The sequence below is a fragment of the Syzygium oleosum genome, unplaced genomic scaffold (assembly GCF_021117445.2).
Source record: "Syzygium oleosum isolate NSW1041296 unplaced genomic scaffold, Sole_v2.1 Sole_v2.47, whole genome shotgun sequence".
NCBI classification, from domain to species: Eukaryota; Viridiplantae; Streptophyta; class Magnoliopsida; order Myrtales; family Myrtaceae; genus Syzygium; species Syzygium oleosum.
This window is the reverse complement of record NW_026607531.1, coordinates 165291-188308: the sequence shown is the minus strand read 5'-3', so window position 1 is coordinate 188308 and position 23018 is coordinate 165291. Positions and strand designations below refer to the sequence as shown.

General features: G+C 40.4%; 4 protein-coding genes across 5 annotated transcripts; all 4 read right to left on the bottom strand.

The window, feature by feature from the left end:
- Positions 1–235: 235 nt before the first annotated feature.
- LOC115669351 (disease resistance protein RUN1-like) lies at positions 236–7223 on the bottom strand. The gene is made up of 7 exons (XM_056306780.1): positions 5313–7223; positions 3887–4982; positions 3388–3672; positions 1323–3291; positions 1043–1122; positions 826–910; positions 236–662 (listed from the first exon to the last, which is right to left on the bottom strand). Exons 1-4 carry the CDS (start codon positions 6068–6070, stop codon positions 1360–1362), a joined length of 4071 nt encoding a protein of 1356 aa, XP_056162755.1. The 5' UTR covers positions 6071–7223; the 3' UTR covers positions 236–662; positions 826–910; positions 1043–1122; positions 1323–1359.
- A 1584-nt stretch (positions 7224–8807) lies between these two features.
- LOC130136670 (uncharacterized) lies at positions 8808–11505 on the bottom strand. The gene is made up of 3 exons (XM_056306773.1): positions 11368–11505; positions 10873–11156; positions 8808–10779 (listed from the first exon to the last, which is right to left on the bottom strand). Exons 2-3 carry the CDS (start codon positions 11077–11079, stop codon positions 8848–8850), a joined length of 2139 nt encoding a protein of 712 aa, XP_056162748.1. The 5' UTR covers positions 11080–11156; positions 11368–11505; the 3' UTR covers positions 8808–8847.
- LOC130136612 (disease resistance protein RUN1-like) lies at positions 11347–12344 on the bottom strand. Its single transcript, XM_056306718.1, has 2 exons — positions 12204–12344; positions 11347–11817 (listed from the first exon to the last, which is right to left on the bottom strand). The coding sequence occupies exons 1-2, from the start codon at positions 12342–12344 to the stop codon at positions 11347–11349; spliced, it is 612 nt and encodes a 203-aa protein (XP_056162693.1).
- Positions 12345–20140: 7796 nt separating this feature from the next.
- Positions 20141–22440, bottom strand: LOC115688020 (GDSL esterase/lipase 5-like). 2 transcript variants are annotated; one of them, XM_056306713.1, is made up of 5 exons: positions 22138–22440; positions 21903–22024; positions 21548–21775; positions 20646–20895; positions 20141–20517 (listed from the first exon to the last, which is right to left on the bottom strand). In XM_056306713.1, exons 1-5 carry the CDS (start codon positions 22388–22390, stop codon positions 20273–20275), a joined length of 1098 nt encoding a protein of 365 aa, XP_056162688.1. In that variant the 5' UTR covers positions 22391–22440; the 3' UTR covers positions 20141–20272. The 2 variants fall into 2 exon arrangements, with proteins under 2 accessions (XP_056162688.1, XP_056162689.1); XM_056306714.1 differs by having other exon boundaries at positions 21924–22024.
- Between the last annotated feature and the right edge of the window lie 578 nt (positions 22441–23018).

The following is a 23018-nucleotide window of genomic DNA, read 5'->3' as shown; positions in this document are numbered from 1 at the left end:
CAATAACTTTGTCAGATGATTAAAAAACAAATCTCATACAGAATTTTAAAAAAAAACATGAGTTTAAAGACTGATATAACCTTGAGATATAATATACGAATATAGCGATATAATATGCATAAATACTATAGTGATACCCACAATTTTAACAGATCTCTTATTTATTCATAGAGCCTCATACCTTAAAAATATGTGAAGGCTACTAGATCGACAATGCCGAAAATAACTAGATGGATTACATTTAGATCTACAAAAGACCGAGTCCTGTAATTTGAAGGCTTATAAGGTTATGTACACAATCACTTCTGCAGCTAGTGTGCTTGGGGAGACGCATCTTCACTTCGTGTGCTTGAAAGACGACATAAGAATCTTCACTTTGCACTCAACATCGAGTTTCGATGATGTGCTTAAATCAGATGCAATACCTTCAGACTGTACAGATCATAATGTCGAGACTCCACAGGCAAGTAGAAACATCATTGAGAATCATTATCGTTAACATCAAACTACAGGTTGGAACTTACCTTTTGGCAAATATTATACACAATTGTGAACAGGAGAAGACTGCTGAGATACCATTTCATAGTTCAGTTTACAGGCGTTTGCTCTTGCAGCAACAAATGATTGGTGGAGCTGACGACTTCATTGCTAGCAGACGTATCCTGAAAAACATGGAACTGCATCAGCACAATGTGTGTTACCACGCGCAAGAATAAAGAAGTAGAGATCAGAAGGATACTCTAGATTTGCAGTTATGCACATCTAACGAAACTGTATAGTGAATTCTGAACACAAAATAAGTATATGCTTGCAACTAATACTTACAATTCATGTGAAGAAAATGTATGATGCTCGTATTTCCATATTTCCAGTGAAATGTCTTCAGCTTTAAAGAAAGCATTGACATAGTCTGGATGATATGCATTGATGAAATTAAACAGGGAATTAGCACAGTCTATAAGAGATTATGCAGTAACTATTCTATTTACTTTCTAGCATAATAAACTCAGAATCAAATAGCTGTGTAAAGGGAAATCATTACCCTGCTAAGTGCTGATAGATACAAGAAGGTTCATACATTGAGCTTTCAACTCCATTACTGTGTTTCTGTATGACAGGGAACTGCAAGAAAAAATCTCCCATGAACCATTGAGAAAACAAAGGGAATCTTATAAGCACCTTGGACTTTATACAGTAAATAAATTCATCCCGTCTTCTTGCATATACAGTTGTACAAAAATAGAGGACACCATCAAAAAAAGAAAAAAAAATCAACGTTTAAATTCTTTATTCTTGCCTATTTTCCTGCACAAACAGCTTACCATTGCTTAATTTGAAGAAAATAAAGCAGTGTCATTCCTAAAAACAGTTATCTCCTTTGATGGAACTCAGGATCCCAAGACCTACGATTTCACGTATCTTTTTACAATCTTCTATGTACAGAGATTTCAGGCTTTTGAAGTTCGATAGGTCTGGCAACTTTTCCACAGATTTGCAGCCAATAATTCTCAAGTTCTCCAAGGACTCCAACTGGTCAAGGCCTTCAATGTAGCTTATATTCTCGCAACTCTCGATCTCCAAGTCCTTCAGCTTCTTCAAGTTCGACAAATTTGGTAGTCTTTCCAAGGATCTGCACTCCGAAATCTGCAATTCCACCAGGGATTCCAATCTGTCAAGCCCTCCAATATCCTTGATCTCATCACAATTCTTAATTTCCAGAACTTTCATCTTTTTCAAGTTTGACAAATCAGGTAAACTCCCAATGGATCTGCAGTTGGATATTTGCAGTTCTTCCAATGACTCCAATTTATCAAGTCCTTGGATCTGGAGCAACTTCTCACAGTCTCGTAGCTTGAATTCTTTCAGCTTCTTCAAGTTCGAGAGATTGGGTAATCTGTCAAGGGAATCACAGTTACGTAGAACCAAGCGTCTCAGGGATTCTAACCGTTCAAGCCCATCAAGCCTTCTCAATTTGCAGTATGTCACATCGAAAACTTGAAGCGACTCCAACCCTTCAAGGCCCCGAATCTCTAATATAGCCGAGTGAAGGAGCTCCAACTCCGATAGATTTCTCAAGTTTGAAAGATCAGGAACAATTGTCATAGACTTGCAGTTCGCTATATATAGTGTAGATAAGCTAGAGGGAAGTTGAATAAAGGATTGCAGATCTACGCAGGACAATACCAGTTTCTTGAGTCGATAAAGCAAACCCAGATTAGCTGGTAATGTAGTGATTTTTGAGAGCAAAAGCTGCAATGTCTCCAATTTGGATAACATTCCAAGCCACATGGGGTTAGGATCTTGAACCAGCTTGGTTGGGTCATTGGTGGGAAACCCCTGTAAATGAGAGCCGTCAGACAAATACAAATGCCTCAGATTAATCAGATTGGAGAGATTTGGGGTTTTCTCCATTGACTGAGAACTAACTCGTAAATTAATCAAACTATCAGGAAGCTCTGGAAGCCCCTTAAGCTCTTTACACAACTCCAAATCAAGGGTCTGCAGATGAGAGAGTCCGCAAATAGTTTCCGGTAAACTACGGATGCGATTACGTGATAAGCTCAAGATTCTCAAATATGCAAGTTCCCCTATATCACTAGGAATGTCACCCTCCAGGTTGCAACCCTTGGCATGCATCTCCTCAAGCTTTTCTAGCATCCCAATAACAACTGGAATTTGCTCTATGTAACTTCCCTCGACATTCAACACTTTCAGGTTTTTCAGGTTGCTTATCGAATCGGGTAACTCAGTCATCCCTGTGCTGGATAGATCCAGCTCCACCAAAGACTCTAGTTGCCCGATGGTGTCTGGAAGTTTGTTTATTGACCTGCAACCTTTCAGAGATAAGCGCTCGAGTTTTACTAGCTCTCCAATAGAGTCTGGGAGATGAGTGATTTTTGCATTATCTAATGCAAGGTATGTGAGAGATTCCAGCTGGCTGATGGAGCTCCTAATTTGGGTCAATGACTTGCAATCACGGGCGCTGAGAGTTTCGAGCTTCTTCATACCTCCAGGCATGATAAAAATTTCTTGTACAGAGGTTCCGTCAACAATGAGCTCTGTCAAAGCTTCCATAGAGCCCAACTTTTCAGGCAACTCTTCGATCGAATGGCAGTCCTTGATGTTTAATGAAACAAGATGTTTTAAGCCACCAATGGATGCATCGATTCCCACTAAACTTTCACAGCCTTCAAGAATCAATATCTTGAGAGCTTCATAGGGAGAAAAATCAGGATTCCTATATAAGCATGTACATCCCGTAAGATTAAGAACCTTTAGGTTCTTCGACATCTGCAAAGAATAGCAACAGCGAGAGCAATAAATACGTAGGTATACTGAAATATGGAACCTTGAATAAGATCATGGGAGTTGCAAGGCATGTCCTACCTTGAGTTGATGCCAGCCCTCCCAGTATTCGCTGATCTTGCTCCAAGAGAGATCAAGTATGACTAGATTTACCAGATAAAAGTTCGTAGGCAAGAAATTTGAAGGGCAATAATGCCAACAAAGCCACCTTAACTGTGGAAAAAGATTTTCAAAGTTACCAGAAAGGTTCACGCCATTGACCTGGAGGAACCTTAAGTTTGATAGACATGCAAAGTCAACTCGAGTGAAATAGTACAGTGACTTGCTATCAAACTTAAGACAGAGGGCTTCAACCATTTCAGTACCCTACAAATGCAACAAGAAACAGAATAAGGACAAAAGCCACGATGACTCTACAGTATAGATCAGCAAAATAGCTTGTTCCTACTTTGGAGCATTTTAAGGAGGCCATTGGTAAAAGCTCGTAACAGCATTTGACATCATGCAAGCAGAGTGTGTAAGCCCCTAGAAGTGGATGGTTATTTACTTATGGCAACGGTCAACAAGGAAATTTTTTTACCTTGTGATTTATTAATGTCTGCAATGCTTCCTCATGGTTCCATAATCTACTGCGCCTCCCAAATTCCGTGCTACTTTCTTGTCGAACAATTTCTCGACCGAGGTCTCTAAGCTGGTCATGCATCCGCAGCTTGTTGTCATCACCAATCTTTATCATAGACATGAGACGAAGGACTTCAATACCTTCCTCTGGGAAATAATCAGCATCATCCCATAAGTGAACTACAATTCTCTTGTCAAATCCAATGAACAAACATGCTATGTCAAGAAAGATCTGCTTCTGCCAGTGATCTAGAGCATCGTAGCTTATCCTCAACTTTGTCCGAACCTCATCGCGAGGTACTTTTTCCAACTTTTTCAATGTGTCCTCCCAAACTTTTTTTATTTTGCCAGACAGAAAAGAACCTATGGTCTCAAGAGCTAAAGGAAGGCCTCCAGTGATGTCCACCACCTTATTCGAGTAAGCCAAATAATCATCAGGAGGCCAGTCCCTTCTGAATGCATGCCTACTGAAAAGTTGAATGGACTGATCTTCATCCATCCTTTCAAGTTCATATACCCAATCCACTTCAGGCACATTGAGCACATCTTTGTTTCTGGTTGTAAGAATGATCCTACTACCGGGACCAAACCAATTGCGCTTTCCCGCGAGCGCATTTAACTGAGCTCTCTTGTCAATATCGTCAAGAAGGATAAGAACTTCCTTACTGGAGAATCTCTCTTTGATCTTGTCGATGCCTTCATCAACATTAGCAATTTCTGGACCCTTCTTTTTAAGGATGTGTGAGATCAGTTGATTCTGCAAAAATTCGAGACCCCTGTTCTGTGATGTTTCTCTTACGTCTGCGAGAAAGCTACAGTACTCAAAACGACTTGAAAGCTGGTTAAACACGACCTTGGCAAGAGTGGTCTTTCCAATGCCACCCATTCCATGAATCCCAATGATCCTTACATCATTGGAACCCACATTCAGCATTCTCATGAGTTTATCCACGTGGTCATCGATTGCAACTAACTGGTCAGTTACATTCAAATGGTGCACCTTCAGGCTAACCAGAACTTTTCGAACTATTAACTCTATGAGTTTTCCTTCATGCCTGCATTATGTGGATAGTTGACGGCAAGAGAGATGAGAATAGTCCAATAAGACAGATCATCAAATTAAGACAAACAGAATTTCAGAGAATGAGTTGCCATTCTAGTCCATCCAGTCACTTAACAGTAAGATGAGGTTAAAAACTCTAGTTTGACACAAAGAAAATGACAATTTCAATAAACAGGAGTCGAGACTGAAATTCTGGTTGTACTTCTTTTTGGCGGATTCCCCAATTTTGTTTTGTGTCCTTCATTAAGAGAACTAAACTAAGATTCCAAATAGAATTCACAAGTAATGAAACAAATTAGTATCAAGGGCCTGAGAAAGTTACCCATTAGTGTCCTTTTCTAACTCCCAGCCTTTGATCTTTCCAACCTCCTTCAGAGCCTTTTCCCATTGGTGCACAAGATTGGGCTTATTCTTCTTCTTGTGTTGACGGAGGGCTTCTAAATATGGTCCCTTGTTCAGCTTTACTTCTGACGGATCCGCGTCATAGAATACGGGCAGAATTTCCAGCCCAGTTAGTTTACTGCATTCCACCATCTGTGCCAACTCGCGCAGGCACCATTCACTCTCTGCATAGTCTTTAGAGAAGATGGGTATGCATATCTTCGAGTTGTTGATTGCTTGGAGTAGCCAACTGATCCTCCCTCCAACTGGGAGCTCATCATTGTCTCTGAAAGCACGGATTCCGGCATCCATAAGCCCATGATAGAGGCAATCCACAAATCCTTTGCGTGAATTTGGGCCTCTGAAGCTCAAGAAAACTTCATACTCAACCCCCGGCAAATCTGTAGAGCTATAAGATGATAGATCAGAACTTTCCCCTGTATCTGAATAACTGCTTAGCAGTCCTTTTCTCTGATAAGAATCTTCATGAAACCTGTTGCTCCGATAAAATTTCTTTTGCCAAAATTGTGCCGGAAGAGCACGAAGAGTTTCCCGGATGTGTACCTTCAGGGTTCTACGATCAGATCTCTGAAAAGCTTTCCTGGGAGCAAATGGGTAATGAATACCAGAATTAGGAATAAGGGGTCTACCATACACTTGATTAGGGGTCGGAAGATTTACAATTGCTTTGCACATCATGATGAAGATGTACCAGAACTAAAACAGGTGAGGAGAAATTGTGATCCTTATATGAACAGGCCAAATGAATGATATGTTTGATGGAGTCCACGGCTGATGCTGCTAAACTCCCTCGTATATCTTTCTAAAACCTAGTTTTAATTGGTCACACCGCCAGAATTCAAATTATCTGTCTTGATCACCAACACAACACGGTCTAGACCTTCCGAACCAATAGCAGAGATTCGTGGGGACGAAGTTTTAGGATTTCTAACAGTCAACTCACCGAATGGTTGCTACTCTAACTACATTTCTAAAAATTTTCCTCCAAATCTCTTAATAAAATTTCCCTTATAATGTAGGCCTCGAAAATGACATTGGCTTTATCCATTTGCATAGTCACCAGACGAGAAAAATTAGGAGGATCTCAACAGTAAAACCTTCTAGCGCCCCCTTTTCACCAACAACCTGCTGAAAAAAGCCTGCCCCAGAATCTGTTGAACTGATATACAACATGACTTTTCTTTCTACTTTCCCGAAATCTACCTCGCAATACATCATATGGGATTTGACTTTAAGTGAGAGAGAGAGAGAGAGAGAGAGAGCAAATGTTTACTTTTTTCCCATGATTACTTGTTCAAACCAACTACTTCAGCCAAACCCAACTACCTTTCCTAATCACTGTATCGGAAATTTCATGCGCAACGTTCAAGAATTTTCTAAAAATGCAATTTCCTCAGACAAGTCAGATACTAGGAACACGATTGATTTTCAATTCTTTTTGAGAAAGCAATAAAAGAATGTCTCCCCAACCATCTCCGCAAGCAAACATGTCTCAACTGTACGTAAAACAAGGGAAACTTCGCTTCAGATGCTTCCGACGTGGGAACAACATGGACTATAAATTCAATATTCTCGGACTCTTTGACTTTACAGCATAGCCCAATCCCAAGAAGCAATCCCGCAATCCAAAGAAAGAATCAGTCTTGAATGAGGCCCGGCGTGGAGACTTCGGAAATTTCCCTGGAAACAGTCGCGATCTTCCAAACTCCATGCTCGAATTTGAGAGAGATAGGGGGCAAATCGCTGAAGCACTGCCAGTTTACAAGACGAAGGAAGCTCAACGAGAGGACCAGCTGAAACCCATCATTGCCTGCGCGCTTGATAGAGGTGAGCGGTTTCCGATCCGGTCCGGTGCAATAGGAATCGGACTGGGAGGATCGATTCCCAGTTTCTAGGACCGGAGACCGGACCGGCTCGTCTTGGGATCATGGATCGGTTCCAGTAGGACCAATCATTTATTGGTAAAGGCAAGAGGGAATTGGGGAAATCAGATTAGACTTTCTATTTTTTAAAAAAATAAATATATGAAAAAATTTAAAAAATATATATATATTTATCGGTCCAGTCCGATTCAATTCTCACCCTAGAACCGGGAACCGGACCGCTTGGAAACCGGGTTTACTTTTAGGAACTGGGAACCGGACCGATATTCTCGAGAACCGGACCAAACCGGTCGATCCAGTCCGGTCCGATCCTATCGCGATTTGGACAGTCTATCTTGCTCACCTCTAGGGCTTGATAGGAATTTTTCACATCACCATGACCAGTTCACGATGAATTCGAATTGAAGCCGAAATAAGCTTTTCTTCATTCTCTTCAAGCGGACGTCATCTAAGTTTCAGTTTGACAAGTGGATAGATAGGAGGAAAATAAAATAAAATAAAAAATTGAGAAAATTCCAATTTTGCCGGACATAGTTTGGGATTGTTTCTAATTTTTAAATAAACAAAACCATTTCCGCCCAAAAAAATAATAAACAAAACCATATTTTAACCAAACTTTTAAATGGAAAGAAATTACGGATTAAATACTGAAAGAAAACAAATTTAAATATAGAGAAAGAATAAAAAAATAGGGATTTGAACTCTTTCAGGATGGTTATTTTAGGATAAAAAAATTAAGTTATAACAATAAAATATGTGAGAGATTAAAGAGAATTATTATGATTCACACATTTGCCCATAAATTCAATACTTGCAAAACAAATGTTTTGGGATATTTAGGGGGGGGGGGTTATAAATTATAATCCTTTAAAAATAGAAAACCGTTTTTTTTTACTTCATAAAGTAGCGTCATATAAAGGATGGCGAGCATGACATGTCATTCCCCTAATAATGCCCTTTAAGATTCACATATTGTTTCTTCAATTACGCCAAACCAGACAAAGATAATTTAATTAAAGAAAATAGAGGATGCAATTGAGATTACCCATGATAGTCGGTCTATATTAGGATAGACCCTAATTCTAAAGGGAGCGGAGTCATGTAACTTTCATCAGGACAACTGATGAATCGCGCAACTTGATTATCCAAGGCAACATATTTTCACTAAGGGATCAGAAACCACAAGCCATATAAATCATCAACCAATGGATCTACTAAAGAAAATGACTGATTTATCCGTAGAGCCTCACATCTCATTTAAATGTGAAGGCCATATGGATTATATTTAGATCTAACAAAAGACTTGAGTCCTGTAATATGTAACCAGGCAGGCAAGGTACCATAGGCTCATATGATATTATGTGCACAATCTGAACTTATATATAGTAAAATAAATTATTTCATTATGTCAACGATCCTGTTGCATCTATAGCTGAACAAATATGGAGGACACTATCTTTAAAAGAAAGAAAGAAAGAAAGAAAACAACGTTTGAGTGCTTTCTTCTTGCCTACTTTCCTGCACAAACAGCTCACCATTGGTTAATTTGAAGAAAATAAAGCTGTGTCATGCCTAGAAAAAGTTATCTCCTTTGATGGATCTCAGGATCCCAAGACCTACAATTTCACGTATCTTTTCACAATCTTCAATGTACAGAGATTTCAGGCTTTTGAAGCTCGATAGGTCTAGCAACTTTTCTATAGATTTGCAGCCAATAATCCTCAAGTTCTCCAAGGACTCTAACTGGTCAAGGCCTTCAATGTCGCTTATCTTCTCGCAGCTCTCGATCTCCAAGTCTTTCAGCTTCTTCAAGTTTGACAAGTTTGGTAGTCTCTCCAAGGATCTGCACTCCGAAATCTTCAATTCCTCCAGGGATTCCAATCTGTCAAGCTCTCCAATCTCCTTGATCTTATCACAATTCTCAATTTCCAGAACTTTCATCTTTTTCAAGTTTGACAAATCAGGTAAACTTCCGATGGATCTGCAGCGGGATATCTGCAGTTCTTCCAATAACTCCAATTTATCAAATCCTTGGATCTCAAGCAACTTCTCACAGTCTCGCAGCTTAAATTCTTTCAGCTTCTTCAAGTTCGAGAGATTGGGTAATCTGTCAAGGGACTCACAGTTACGTAGAACCAAGCGCCTCAGGGATTTTAACCGTTCAAGCCCATCAAGCTTTTTCAATTTGCAGTATATCACATAAAAAACGTGAAGTGACTCCAAACCTTCAATGCCCCGAATCTCTGAAATAGCCGAGTGAAGGAGCTCCAACTCTGACAGATTTCTCAAGTTTGAAAGATCAGGAACAATTGTCATAGACTTGCAGTTGCCTATATATAGTGTAGATAAGCTAGAGGGGAGTTGAATAAAGGATTGCAGATCTACGCAGGACAATACCAGTTTCTTGAGTCGATAAAGCAAACCCATATTTGCTGGTAATGTAGTGATTTTCGAGAGAGAAAGCTGCAATGTCTCCAATTTGGATAACATTCCAAGCCACATAGGGTTAGGATCTTGGACCAGCTTGGTTGGGTCATTGGTGGGAAACCCCTGCAGATGAGAGCCATCGGACAAATACAATTGCCTCAGATTAATCAGATTGGAGAGATCTGGGATTTTCTCCGTTGACTGAGAACTAACTCGTAGATTAATCAAACTACTAGGAAGCTCTGGAAGCCCTTTAAGCTCTTTGCATAACTCCAAATCAAGGGTCTGCAGAGGAGAGAGTCTGCAAATAGTTTCTGGTAACCTACGAATGCGATTATCTGATAATCTCAAGATTCTCAGGTATACAAGTTCCCCTATATCACTAGGAATGTCACCCTCCAGGTTGCAACCCTTGGCATGTATCTCCTCAAGCTTTTCCAGCATCCCAATAACAACTGGTATTTGCTCCATGTAACTTCCCTCGACTATCAACACTTTCAGGTTCCTCAAATTGCTTATCGGATCAGGCAACTCAGTTACCCCTGTGTTGGATAGATCCAGCTCGACCAATGACTCTAGTTGCCCGACGGTGTCTGGAAGTCTGTTTATTGACCTACAACCTTTCAGAGATAAGCGCTCAAGTTTCACTAGCTCTCCAATAGAGTCTGGGAGATGAGTGATTTTTGCATTATCTAATGCAAGGTATGTGAGAGATTCCAGCTGGCTGATTGAGCTTCTAATCTGGCTCAATGACTTACAATCACGAGCACTAAGAGTTTCGAGCTTCTTCATACCTCCAGGCATCATAAAAATTTCTTGTACAGAGGTTCCACCAAGAATGAGCTCTGCCAAAGCTTCCATAGAGCCCAACTTTTCAGGCAACTCTTGGATCGAATGGCAGTCCTTCATGTTTAATGAAATAAGATGCTTTAAGCCACCAATGGATGCATCGATTCCCACTAAACTTTCACAGCCTTCAAGAATCAATATCTCGAGAGCTCCATAGGGAGAAAAATCAGGGTTCCTGTATAAGCACGTACATCCCGTAAGATTAAGAACCTTTAGGTTCTTCGACATCTGCAAGAATAACAACAGTCAGCAATAAAGACATAGTTACAATGAAATATGGAGCCATGAATAAGATCACAGGAGTCATAAGGCATGTCCTACCTTGATTTGATGCCAGCCCTCCCAATATTCACTGATCTTGCTCCAAGAGAGATCAACTATGACTAGATTACTCAGATAAAAATTGGTAGGCAAAAAATTTGAAGGGCAATAATGCCAACAAAGCCATCTTAACTGAGGAAGCAGATTTTCAAAATTACCAGCGAGGTTCATGCCATTGACCTGGAGGAACCTTAAGTTTGTAGACATGAAAATTCAACTCGAGTGAGATAGTACTGTGACTTGCTATCAAACTTAAGACAGAGGGCTTGAACCATTTCAGTGCCCTACAAATGCAACAAAAAACAGAATAAGTACAAAAGCCACAATAATACTAGGTATAGATCAGCAAATAGCTTGTTCCTAGTTTAGAGAATTTTAAGGAGGCCATTAGTAAAAGCTCGTAACAGCATTCAACATTATGCAAGCAAAGCAAGTAAGCTCCTAAAATGAATGGTTATTTCCTTCCAGTAATGGTCAAAGAGGAAATCGCTTTACCTTGTTATGTATTAATATCTGCAATGCTTCCTCATGGTTCCATAATCTACTGTGCCTCCCAAATTCCATGTTACTTTCTTGTCGAACAATTTCTCGACCAAGATCTCTAAGCTGGTTGTGCATCCACAGCTTGTTATCATCACCAATCTTTATCAGAGACATGAGACGAACGACTTCAATACCTTCCTCTGGGAAAAAATCAGCGTCATCCCATAAGTGAACTACAATTCTCCTGTCAAATCCAATAAACAGACATACTATGTCAAGAAAGATCTGTTTCTGCCAGTGATCTAGAGCATCGTAGCTTATCCTCAACTTTTTCTCAACTTCATTGCGAGGAACTTTTTCCAACTTCTTCAACGTGTCATCCCAAACTTTTTTTGTTTTCCCAGATAGAAATGAACCTATGGTCTCAAGAGCTAAAGGAAGGCCTCCAATGATGTCGACAACCTTTTTTGAGTAAGCCAAATAATCATCAGGAGGTCTCTTCTGAATGCATGCCTACTGAAAAGTTGAATGGACCGATCTCCATCCATCCTTTCCAGTTCATATGCCCAATACAGTTCAGGCACATTGAGCACATCTTTGTTTCTGGTTGTAACAATGATCCTACTACCTGGACCAAACCAACTGCGCCTTACCGCGAGCGCATTCAACTGAGCTCTCTGGTCAACATTGTCAAGAAGGATAAGAACTTCCTTACCTGAAAATCTCTCTTTGATTGTGTTAATGCCTTCATCGACATTAGTAATTTCTGGACCCTTTCTTTGCAGGATGTGTGAGATCAGTTGATTCTGCAAAAATTCGAGACCCCTGTTCTGTGATGTTTCTCATACATCTGCGAGGAAGCTACAGTACTCAAAACGACTTGAAAGCTGGTTGAAAACAACCTTGGCTAGAGTGGTCTTGCCAATGTCACCCATTCCGTGAATCCCCATGATCCTTACATCATTGGAACCCACATTTAGCATTCCCATGAGTTCATCCACGTGATCATCAATGGCAACTAACTGGTCAGTTACATTCAAATGGTGCACCTTCAGGCTAACCAGAACTTTTCGAAGTATTAATTCTATGAGTTTTCCTTCATGCCTGCATTATGTGGAGAGTTGATGGCAAGAGAGATGAGAATACTCCAATAGAAAGATCATCATAATAAGGAAATTGGAATTTCAGAGAATGAGTTATGCCATTCTAGTCCATCCAGGGACCTGATAGTAAGATGAGGTAAAAAACTTTAGTTCCAAACATGTCTTATTACTATCGATGGATACAGACACAAAAAAAGGACAATATCAATAATCATAGACAAGAATGAAATTCGTTCTACTTCTTTTTTGCAGATTCCCCAATTTTGTTTTGTTTCCATGATTAAGAGAGCTAAACCAAGGTTCCAAAACGAATTCATAAGTAATGGAATAAAATAGCAGCCAGCGCCTGAGAAAGTTGCCCATTAGTGTCCTTTTCTAACTCCCAGCCCTTGATCTTTTCAACCTCCTTCAGAGCCTCTTCCCATTGGTGCACAAGGTAGGGCTTCTAAGTATGGTCCCTTGTTCAGCTTCACTTCAGATGGATCCACATCGTAGAATAGGGGCAGAATTTCCAGCCCAGTTAGTTTACTGCATTCCACCATCTGTGCCAACTCGAGCAGGCACCATTCACTCTTTGCATAGTCTTTAGAGAAGATGGGTATGCATATGTTTGAGTTCTTGATTGCTTGGAGTAGCAAACTGATCCTCCCTCCAATGGGGAGCTCATCATTGTCTCTGAAAGCACGGATTCTGGCATCCGCAAGCCTGGTATAGAGGCAATCCACAAACTTTTTGCGAGTATCTGGGCATCTGAAACTCAAGAAGACTTTGTACTCGACACCCGGTAAGTCTGCAGATCTATAAGATGGTAGATCAGAACTTTCCCCAGTATCTGAATAGCTGCTTTGAAGTCTTTTTCTCCGATAAGAATCTTCATGAAACCTGGTGCTCCAATCAAATTTCTTTTGCGAACATTGTGTTGGAAGAGCACGAAGAGTTTCCCGGATGTGTATCTTCAGAGTTTTACAATTAGATCTCTGAATAGCTTTCCTAGGAGTAAATGAATAATGAAAACCAGAATTAGCAATGAGGGGTCTACTGTACACTTGATTAGGGGTTGGAGCATTTGCAATTGTTCTGCATATCATGATGAGATGATACAAGAATTGAAACAGGTGAGGAGAAGTTCTGATCCGTATATAAGCTGGCCAAATGAATGATACGTTTGATGGGAGTCTTCAGCTGAGAAGGCAGCTGAGCCCCTTGCATATCTTTCCAAAACCTTGTTGCAGTTTTCCACACCACCAGAATTCAAGTATTAGTTTAGTTGATGATAGTCGTTAAAACCAAGATGGGAGCTGCAAGACTTCTAATTATTTGTCTGGATCACCATCACAACGATGTCTCGACCTTCTGGACCAATAACAGAGATTCTTGGGGACTAAGTTTTAGTATGCTCAGCTGTCAACTCATCGGTTGACCCGGTAACGACACTTCTAATACGTCTCCAAATGTCTAGAAAATTTCCCCTACAATGTCGCTCTCGAAAAAGACATTGGCCTATCCATTTGCACGGGTCACCAAACAAGTACAAAAAGTAGGATCTCCACAGTAATACCTTTTCGCACCCCATCTAGAAGAAGTTTGCTCTGTCTTTTGAAGCCTCCTTTCCACAAACAACTTGCAGAAAAAGCCTGCCCCAGAATCTGTTGAACTTATTCGCAACATGACTTCCTTTCCACTTTCCCAGAATCTGCCTTGCAATACACTATGTGGGATTTGACTTTGACAGATACGATATAGACGAGAGAGAGAGAGAGAGACACACACACACACAAATTGTTTAATTTCCCATGATTACTTGTTCAGACCAATTACAAACCCAACTTCCTTTCTTAAAAATTGTGTTGAAATTTAACGTGCAGTGTTCATAAATTTTAAAGATATGCATGTTTCTCGGACACATCAGATACTTGGAACACAATTAAAATTCAATTCTTTATGAGAAAGCAACAAAAAAAATGTCTCCTCAATCATTTGAAAGCGAAGACTTTTAACCGCAAAAAGAAACTTCGCTTCAGATGCTTCCGACGTGGGAACGTGGACGATCATAGAATAGATCTGAATCTTGGACTTTACATCATGCACGAATCTGTCTTGAATGAGGGCGGTGTGGAGAATTGGGAATTTTCCCGGAAACCGTCGCGATCTTCCAAACTGGGACGGCTCTTCCATGCTCGAGTTCGAGCGAATCACTGAAAATTCAGTGCATTGCCAGTTACAGGACGAAGGAAGCTCGACGAAAGGACCGACCGAAACCATCATCGCTCGAAGGTTGTCCCGACATCAGCACGACCAGTTTACGATGCATTCGAATTGCAACTGAAATCATTTTTCTTCATCCTTCTTTCTTTTCAAGTGGAAGGAGGAAAATAAAAATAAATTGACCATTTATTTTGTGAAAAATTTTATCTTATTTTCTAGCGTTTAGATTGCTTCACAAAATGAGTTTAAGGAAAAATATTTTTCTAGTTAAGGAAAAATCTTAAGAAAATGGGCCAAACTCTAATGCCCAGGTCCTCAATGCTCAAACCCAGTCCATTGAGGTTGGGCTCGGGACTTCTGTGCATGTGCCTGGGTCTCGGCACCCGGACGTTGGTCCATCGAGGCCGGCCAAGACCCCAGTGCCCGTTCTCGAGTCCTCGATGCTCGGGTTCATAAATAGCGAGACTTGGGCTCGAGTCCATCCCGTCAGTGATACTTTGGGATTGTTTTGATCAACAAAATTATTATTTTTTTCGAAATTTCCAAATGATGAAATAATAAAGAAAATCATATAAAATTAATATACAATACAAAAAAATCGTATTTACATATATTTCAAGATTTGAAATTTTTTTAAGAAGCTTATATAAGGATAGAAAAGAATTAAATTATAGCATTGAAATATGTGAGAGATTAAAGAAAATTATAATTCACACATTTGCCCATAAATCCAATATTGCAAAATAAATAATATAGGATATTTAGGGGACATAAATTAAATTCCTTTAAACATGAAAGATGTTTCCTACTTTATCCTAGTGAGGTTGATTCGTAGCATGACAAAATCTAATGCATGTGGCCAAGCATGAGGAATTCAAGTGACTGCTAAATTAGTTGTGTTTCACCTGGTATAGGATTTTACCCCAACAGTAAAAAATCTTTCATCAAAGATTAATCTTTGATTTTTGACGAAGTGAATTCTGTGGTAATTTTAGATAGGAAGTCTGTGGTGTGTTTAAGGGAAAAATAAAATACAAGGATTATAAAATACGTGTGCGAAGTGAAACGACTAGAAAACTAAAAGACTAGAAATTAGTACATATATAAAAAATATTGGAAACTGTAAAATCAATCATGGTGATCGTGCCGTTACACTATCATGGGTATCTATAGCCCACTAATTACAACCACTTAAAAACAATTATTATTCTAAATACAGATTTTTTGGGAAAAGTGTCAAAAAAGTCCTAAACCTTTTGCATTGGTACAAATTTAGGCCTAAACATTTTTTTGGTGCCAATTCAGTTCTAAACATTTTATTTTTTTGCCAATTCAGTCCTTTCGATTAATTTTGGCAGAATTTTGGTGACGTGGACGCCGGCCGGCCTACGTGGCATCGCTAGCGCTGATGTGGACAATTTTTAATAATATTTTAATAATTGTTGATTTTTTAATTATTTTTTTTGATTTTTTTCCTTTTTCCTTCTTTTCTTTTTTGGCTTTCTTCCACCTTTTTCCGGTGACCGGCCACTTACCACCGGCGATGGCCGACCACCGACCATGGCTAGCCGGGCTGCCTCGCCTGGGTGAGGGTCGACCTCGCCTGGCCAGGCAACGCCCGGCGCGGCCTGGGCGAGCCCCGGCGAGGGCTCCCTTCGCTAAATTTGGCGAGGCCGCCGTGGCTTGGGCCAGGGCCGGCCTCGCCAGATTTGGCCTGGGCGAGGCCCTGCTAGATCTGGCAAGGGGAGCCCGGCCATCGTTGGTGGCTGGTCACCGGAAAAAGGTTGAAGAAAGCCAAAAAAGAAAAGAACGAAAAAGGAAAAAAAAATCATAAAGAATAATTAAAAAATCAAAAAATTATTAAAAATTATTCACATCAGCGCCGGCGGCGTCACGTAGGTTAGCCGGCGTCCACGTCACCAAAATCCGGCCAAAATTAGTCGGAAGGACTGAATTGGCACAAAGACAAAAGGTTTATGACTCATTTGACACCAAAAAAAGGTTTAGGACTAAATTGACACAAATGCAAAAGGTTTAGGACTTTTTCAACACTTTTCCTTAATGAATAGTGACGAAAAATCAGCATAAGCAGACGACGTGGATTTATAGTTGACGTGGGAATGCCACATTAGATGACTAACGGTAATTTTGAACGAAGGGTTAATAAGGGTAAATTTGGGACTATAATAAAAGTTGGAGATTTTTTTAGACAAAACAAAAGTTGTAAAATTGGGGCTAAACCTAAAATTTGGATTTTTTAGGGAATTAGGCCCCGAAAAAGAAGAAGAAGAATGATCGATATATTAAGTAGGTCACAAATGTGAGATACTAATTCGAAGAGGACTAGAAGGTCCACCATTTTTAGAAGAGCAACGCTCAGCTACCTAAAACTAGTCCACGAGATTAGTATCTTAAGTGGGTCACGCATTCAATATCCTATAAGGGAAAATGACACAAACGTCTTTGAACTTTGGTCCAATTTGTAATTTAGTCAATGAAATTTTAATTTGTTCAATGTAGTTCCTCAACTTTAATCCAATGTGTAATGTGGCCCCTGAACTTTTAATTTGTTTAATGTCATCCCCGAACTTTTGGTACATGGTCAATTTAGTCCCTGAACTATATGAAATTTTTTTTTTTTTTGATAACCCAAGAACCCCCCGCACGGCCGACTGCCGGAGAGGTAAACCTGGGGTGACGCTAGCGCAGGACCCACCACCACGGCGCCACACTTAAGAATCCCTAACGACTAGGCTGGGGTTCGAACTCCGATCCCTTCGTGGGGGGACAAGAGCGCAAGCCAACGCAGTTGCTGCGGGCGGTGGTACTATATGAAAATGTTCAATGCAGTCCTTTCCATTAATTCAAGTTTAGGGACTGCATTGAACATTTTCATATAGTTCAGGGACTGAATTGAACATGTACCAAAAGTTCAGGGATGACATTGAACAAATTAAAAGTTCAGGGACCATATTGAACATTAGCTTAAAGTTCAGGGACTATATTGAACAAATTAAAAATTCAGGAATCAAATTGCACATTAGGCCAAAGTTCAAGGACCGTTTGTGTCATTATCCAATCCTATAATAGTTGGTCTCGTCGATTAGTATACTAATCAAGTCGATCTTAAATATACTTAATACTTATCTTATGATATAATCCTTTCTGGGAGAGCCCATAAACTTTCTAGAATACATTAGTAGGCCTGGGCTCGGTCCATCTCGTAGGAATGAATGGATAATCAATCTGTCCTTAATTTATGGGCTGCATAATGTAATCGACTCTCTTCCCTCTTCTTTTTCTTACTTTTAGTTAGGATGTCAACAGTTCGGTTCAGTTGAGATTTTTAGGAAAACCGAACCGGTTGGAGGTGTGCTTTGATCCGAACCGAAAGGCACACAAACCGGATGTGATCCGAACCAAAAATGCAGTTCGGATCCGTTCGGATTAGTTCGGTTTTTGATTTTCCTCTTTTTTTCCTTTTTTGCACTTCTTCCCTTCGCACCCTCCCCTCCTTGACCCATACCGGCGACATGGCCACGCCGAGCTCGCTGTCGTCCCTCGTTGCAGCCGCGATCTTCCCCGCGTACAAGGACAAAGACGATTCTTCACCAGACGATTCTGGAGGCCTTCGAGATCTCGGCCATGCTGGACGACCTCAAGCTCTGCCGCGGCGTGGAGCTTGAGGCCCGAGATCAGGAGGGCTCGAGCTCCGTCGCGGTATCCGGCAGCTCAAGATCCGCCGCGCCATGTAGAGATGATTGCTAGGTATTTTAAGGTAGATAATCGTTTTTTGCACGACGATCCTCGAGACCCAGAACCTCTCAAATCTGTCAGTTCTCGAAATTTCATATCTTTGCTCATCTGGAAGAAGATGGACAGTACCAAGATGGGACACAAATATTGAACGATTTCTTTTATCTCGAAGAAGACCTTCGGCATGGTGGAGCTGTTCGACGTCGAAGACGGAGGAGGGTGGTCGCGGTGAGCCTGAAAGAAGGGAAACCTTTATGTGCTTGGCATTGAGCTCCTTGGAGACGTTGGCCTTCTCGTTCAGTGACAATCCACCAAAACGAGATCGAAGAAGGAAAGGGGAAGGATGAGACATTGGCCTTTGAGCCAGGCGATTGAATCTGGGAGAGATGGAAATGGAGTTTTGCGAAGATAAAGGAGGAGAGAGAATAGAGCAGAAAAGGGAAAGGGAGAGAAAGAAAAGAGAGCGAAAGAAGAGCAATAATTAACGGTCAGAGTCGGAGAGAGATTTGATGAAAATAAAAAAAAGAGTAGGAGAGAGAGAGAGTACTCAAAGAGGAGAAAAAAACAAAATGAAACCGAAATTCGATCCGATCTGAACCGAACCAAATCGAATCATCAACTAACTAAATTTTTTTACTTATTATCCGAACCGAAACCGAAACTGAACTGAAAAGGCATGAATTTTCGGTTTGGTTCGGTTCGATTTCGATTTCAATTCGATTTTCGGTTCGGTTTATGATATCCTTACTTTTAGTTCTTTCCCGTTTGACCTCATCTTAAGAACATTCACTATGCTGCGGGCCCTTAAATTGTATTTAAAAGCACAGAACCAAAGCGATAATGATTCACATTTATTCGAACTTTTCCCAAAACATTTGAGCTGCGTTTGGTGGGCCGGATAAAATTTCGGATAGGATAACTTTTATCCTATTCAATGTTTGGATTGATGCGAAATCCGGATATAGTTCGGATAAAAGAATCCCATCTAGGGGGTGGGATAGATATGGATATGATACGTAAATATGAATTTTTTTTTAAAACTAAATTTCAGAATATCCGCAAAATATTCTGCTATCCCTGCAACTTTTGTCATCTCCCTCTTCTTCTTTGACTTGTTTATGCTCTGTTCACATTCACGACTCACCCACCACCAAACGAAGACAAGAAAGCTTTGAAAGATCCCTGAAATCCACTCTGCTTCGCTTCGACTAATGATTAAGGTTTTGATTCTAGTCTGGACTTTTCACGCCTACGAGTACATGTCTCAATTGCATATATACACAATCCCCGTCCTATATTGCATTGGCAACGATGGGTTACGCCAAAACAGAGCATCACAAGGTCAAGTTTTTTCAAGACTAACTTGACGATTTTGAGGGGTCGCCACCGTGTGTATGAGTGTTATCGGGAATAAGAACGTGGGACTACAACAACGTCACAGCTTAGGAGAGAGGAGCCTCCTCTTGTCGTTAGCGAAACAGTGAAGGCGTGAAGAGTGGAGGAGGTACAAGGATGATCAGAGAGAAGTATTTAGTAGATTTTTAAAGATTTTTAAAAAATTTCAATCCAGATTACACCAAACATATGATAGGATTTTTTACGATCCGAAGGATATTGAGAGGATTTTTAATCCTACTTTATCCTGTCGTATCCCAATCCAAATCCGGACGACCAAATACAAGGAATTCAAGTTTGTCAATGTTTGAACAATACTAGGACTCATTTGAACATACCCGTTCTTTAACAGAAGTGCAACCATACAATCGATCCAACATCATCCCTCAGTTATTCATAATATGACTTTTGAGTGGGATGTGGTTATTTACCTATGATTTCAGGGAAAACAAACAGATTCAAGCACCCTCATGCTTGAATAATGCTTTCAGGTTGTGAGGTCTAATTACACTCGGACTTCCATTCCACATCAATTGCGCAAATTGCCTGTTAGCCCTCTCGCTTGCATGGTCGGCATCAAAGAAGACGTACTTCTCAGGATGACGGCATAATGAATATTCCTTCACTCCTCTTTGGCCTCCACAGGTTGAATTACCCCTATAAGGACCCGAACCACAACACGCGGTTTTCCCTTCCTTAAAACCTGAATCGATTCACATATAAAAAATAAGGACTTTTATTCAGTACATGAGCGATGTAAAAGGCACAAATCCACGAGTGGTATAGAAGCAATGATGCTTAAGTTAAGTTCCCACAGCATAAATAATGTACCATATTTTGATGGGTATTGGATTCTCTCACTGCCTGTAGTGTAGTAGTCGAAGTAGGAGTACTCGAATCCTTGTAGTTGAGTCTCCAGTTTTGCCAGAATTGCAGTAAGAGCAACGTTGTGAAGCTTTGCGAGCTTGTTGGCTTCGTCTGAGCAAGCACCATTTCTGGTTAATATTCTCATGCTTGGCACACACCCAAGTTGCCCGATTCCAATCATTGCAAATTTTCTTCCTCCTACTTTGTAAATTCCCTGAAAAGAAAAATCAGAAACCCAAATCATCCCCTTGAAATGCCATAAATATAAGCAGATGTTTAGCAAGCCTAATTATTGCAAGGCCAGAACAAGAAGGTTCCCTTGCAAACACACACTATATAGTGTATGTATACAGTGGAGTGAACCTTTAAGATCACTCATAGAGATGAGCTAGCCAAGATACATTCGAATATCAACTTACTGTCGAATAAAAAGATACCGAAATACTTGCACAATTCTATGCTTGCGCTACCCATGAAGCTATATAAAGAACAGTTATCTAAGTGATATAATAGACCTTAATTGGATATCAAATGCATATGGTAAAGAGTGTGAGAAAGAATTACATTTAGAATGTACTTAAGCGCCGGCATCTCATACTCACTTGTCAGTTCGGATTAAGCACTCATGTTTATTCGTGCCATTGAAATATGTCTCCATTGAGCATGCTTAAAGATCATGTACTTTGAAATCGTGTCACTTTGGAATTTGTCAATATACATTGGCTTTTGTGCATGAGCTGTCGAATCGTATCCGCATGTGCCAGAAATTTCAAGAAATCACAAGATCACAAAATCTACTTTTGAAGTGAAACTAGAAAATACTTTCTCGAGAGTGGGTGTATATTAGAAATCTTGTGGTTTCGCACCTGGAGCACCGTGGTGATGTTTCCAATCACCATCCCCACGTAATCTTCCATGGAAAGGGACTGAAACAGAGCAGGATCAAAGAGAGCCGCACCGTAATCACTGCTTCCGATGCTAATCAAGTAAACACCCTCCTTGATTATCCCCTTCGCCTTCTCGCTCCCCATCTCTTTCCTCAGCTTCTTCTCTAGTTGTTCAAGCTGCTTCAGCTGCATCTTCAAATCCACCACCTGATAAGTCAACAACACGAACTTACTCATTTCCCATCTTTCTTGCAGTCTCAAAAAGTGGAAATATTCATGTTAACCAAAGCTTTGAGCCAAAAAAATTAAATAAATAGATGAATAAGAAACATACGTATCCTTTGTAGGTGTCAACCAAAGCACCAGCTCCAGCGGATGCGAAATTCGCCCCTCCCATGAAATCACCATCTTTCATTTGGATATATGGTGGAATCAGCGGCAGATTTGCATATTCAGCTGCATAACCAAAGAAAAACAAAAACAAAATAGAACAACAAATAAATTAAGAGGTAACTTATGAGGAAATAAATAGAATATGTGTACAAGTTACCCGGCAAAACAGAAGTTACCGATAAAATCGACGATGAGACGACCGTTGGTGAATCTGCCGGTGGGATAGCGGAAAAACGTCTCGCCATAAGGTGGAAAATTTGCTCTGAAAAAAGCAGTGGTGTTTATGTAGTTGTTGGTCCCTGCGTCGTTAACAGAGTCGCCGAAGATGAACAGAGCGGCATCTTTCTGAGATTGATGGTCGCAGCGAGTTGAGGCGAAGAGGCTTGCGAAAACAGCGAAGAGCAGGATGGGGAGAGTCGGAGTCGACATGATGACCCGTGTGTTGGATGATGTTCGTCCTCTTGAGGTTGGTACATATATATATATGGACAAATATGGTGATAAAAGTATTTGTTACAAAGTCTTCAGTCCGTGCATTGAACAGGACTTGTGAACTTGGGAGATACATTGGATAAACGTGGGAGATAAATCTGGACAAGTCGTCGCCCGACTATGTGTTTTTACTTTTATTCCCACTTTCGTCAAGGAGACAAGTCTCTAATCAATTTATAGTCGCTTTTTAGTTCTTATCTAGAAGCCCACTTTTATAAATCATGTGCTTAGATGATTCAAATCGAGTTCTTCGTGTGAACACTAGAGCACACCATTGGTTAACTCGATCTGGAGGTTACCATCGTTAGTTTACAGTCGCTCGGGAGTTAATAGCTAGCATAACAGCCTGTATCTGGACAACGGGGTCCAGAGTACGTAAAACCAATGAGCATCCTCACTCTGTTTCTAGTACCGCTGAAGGCAGCCCCCAATCGAACCCGTCTTCAAGTGCCATGTAGTGCGCTTCTGATCATGACTAACCCGAGGCCTCATGGATTAAAATACTTTGTTCTATTGGATGTTGCGTGAGAGTTATTCAATCAATTGCATAGCTCGTACGCCAACA

Coding starts and splice junctions, on each gene's coding strand:
- LOC115669351 (XM_056306780.1), bottom strand. CDS start 6,070: ATGATGTGCAAAGCAATTGTAAATCTTCCGACCCCTAATCAAGTGTAT. Junction 3,673..3,886: donor AGACATTAATAAATCACAAG/GTAAAAAAATTT, acceptor TTGCATTTGTAG/GGTACTGAAATGGTTGAAGC. Junction 3,292..3,387: donor AGGGCTGGCATCAACTCAAG/GTAGGACATGCC, acceptor TATTCTTTGCAG/ATGTCGAAGAACCTAAAGGT.
- LOC130136670 (XM_056306773.1), bottom strand. CDS start 11,079: ATGTCTACAAACTTAAGGTTCCTCCAGGTCAATGGCATGAACCTCGCT. Junction 10,780..10,872: donor AGGGCTGGCATCAAATCAAG/GTAGGACATGCC, acceptor TTATTCTTGCAG/ATGTCGAAGAACCTAAAGGT.
- LOC130136612 (XM_056306718.1), bottom strand. CDS start 12,344: ATGGGAATGCTAAATGTGGGTTCCAATGATGTAAGGATCATGGGGATT. Junction 11,818..12,203: donor ACTGTAGCTTCCTCGCAGAT/GTATGAGAAACA, acceptor TACTCAAAAAAG/GTTGTCGACATCATTGGAGG.
- LOC115688020 (XM_056306713.1), bottom strand. CDS start 22,390: ATGTCGACTCCGACTCTCCCCATCCTGCTCTTCGCTGTTTTCGCAAGC. Junction 21,776..21,902: donor TTGACACCTACAAAGGATAC/GTATGTTTCTTA, acceptor TTGACTTATCAG/GTGGTGGATTTGAAGATGCA. Junction 20,518..20,645: donor CCAATACCCATCAAAATATG/GTACATTATTTA, acceptor GAATCGATTCAG/GTTTTAAGGAAGGGAAAACC.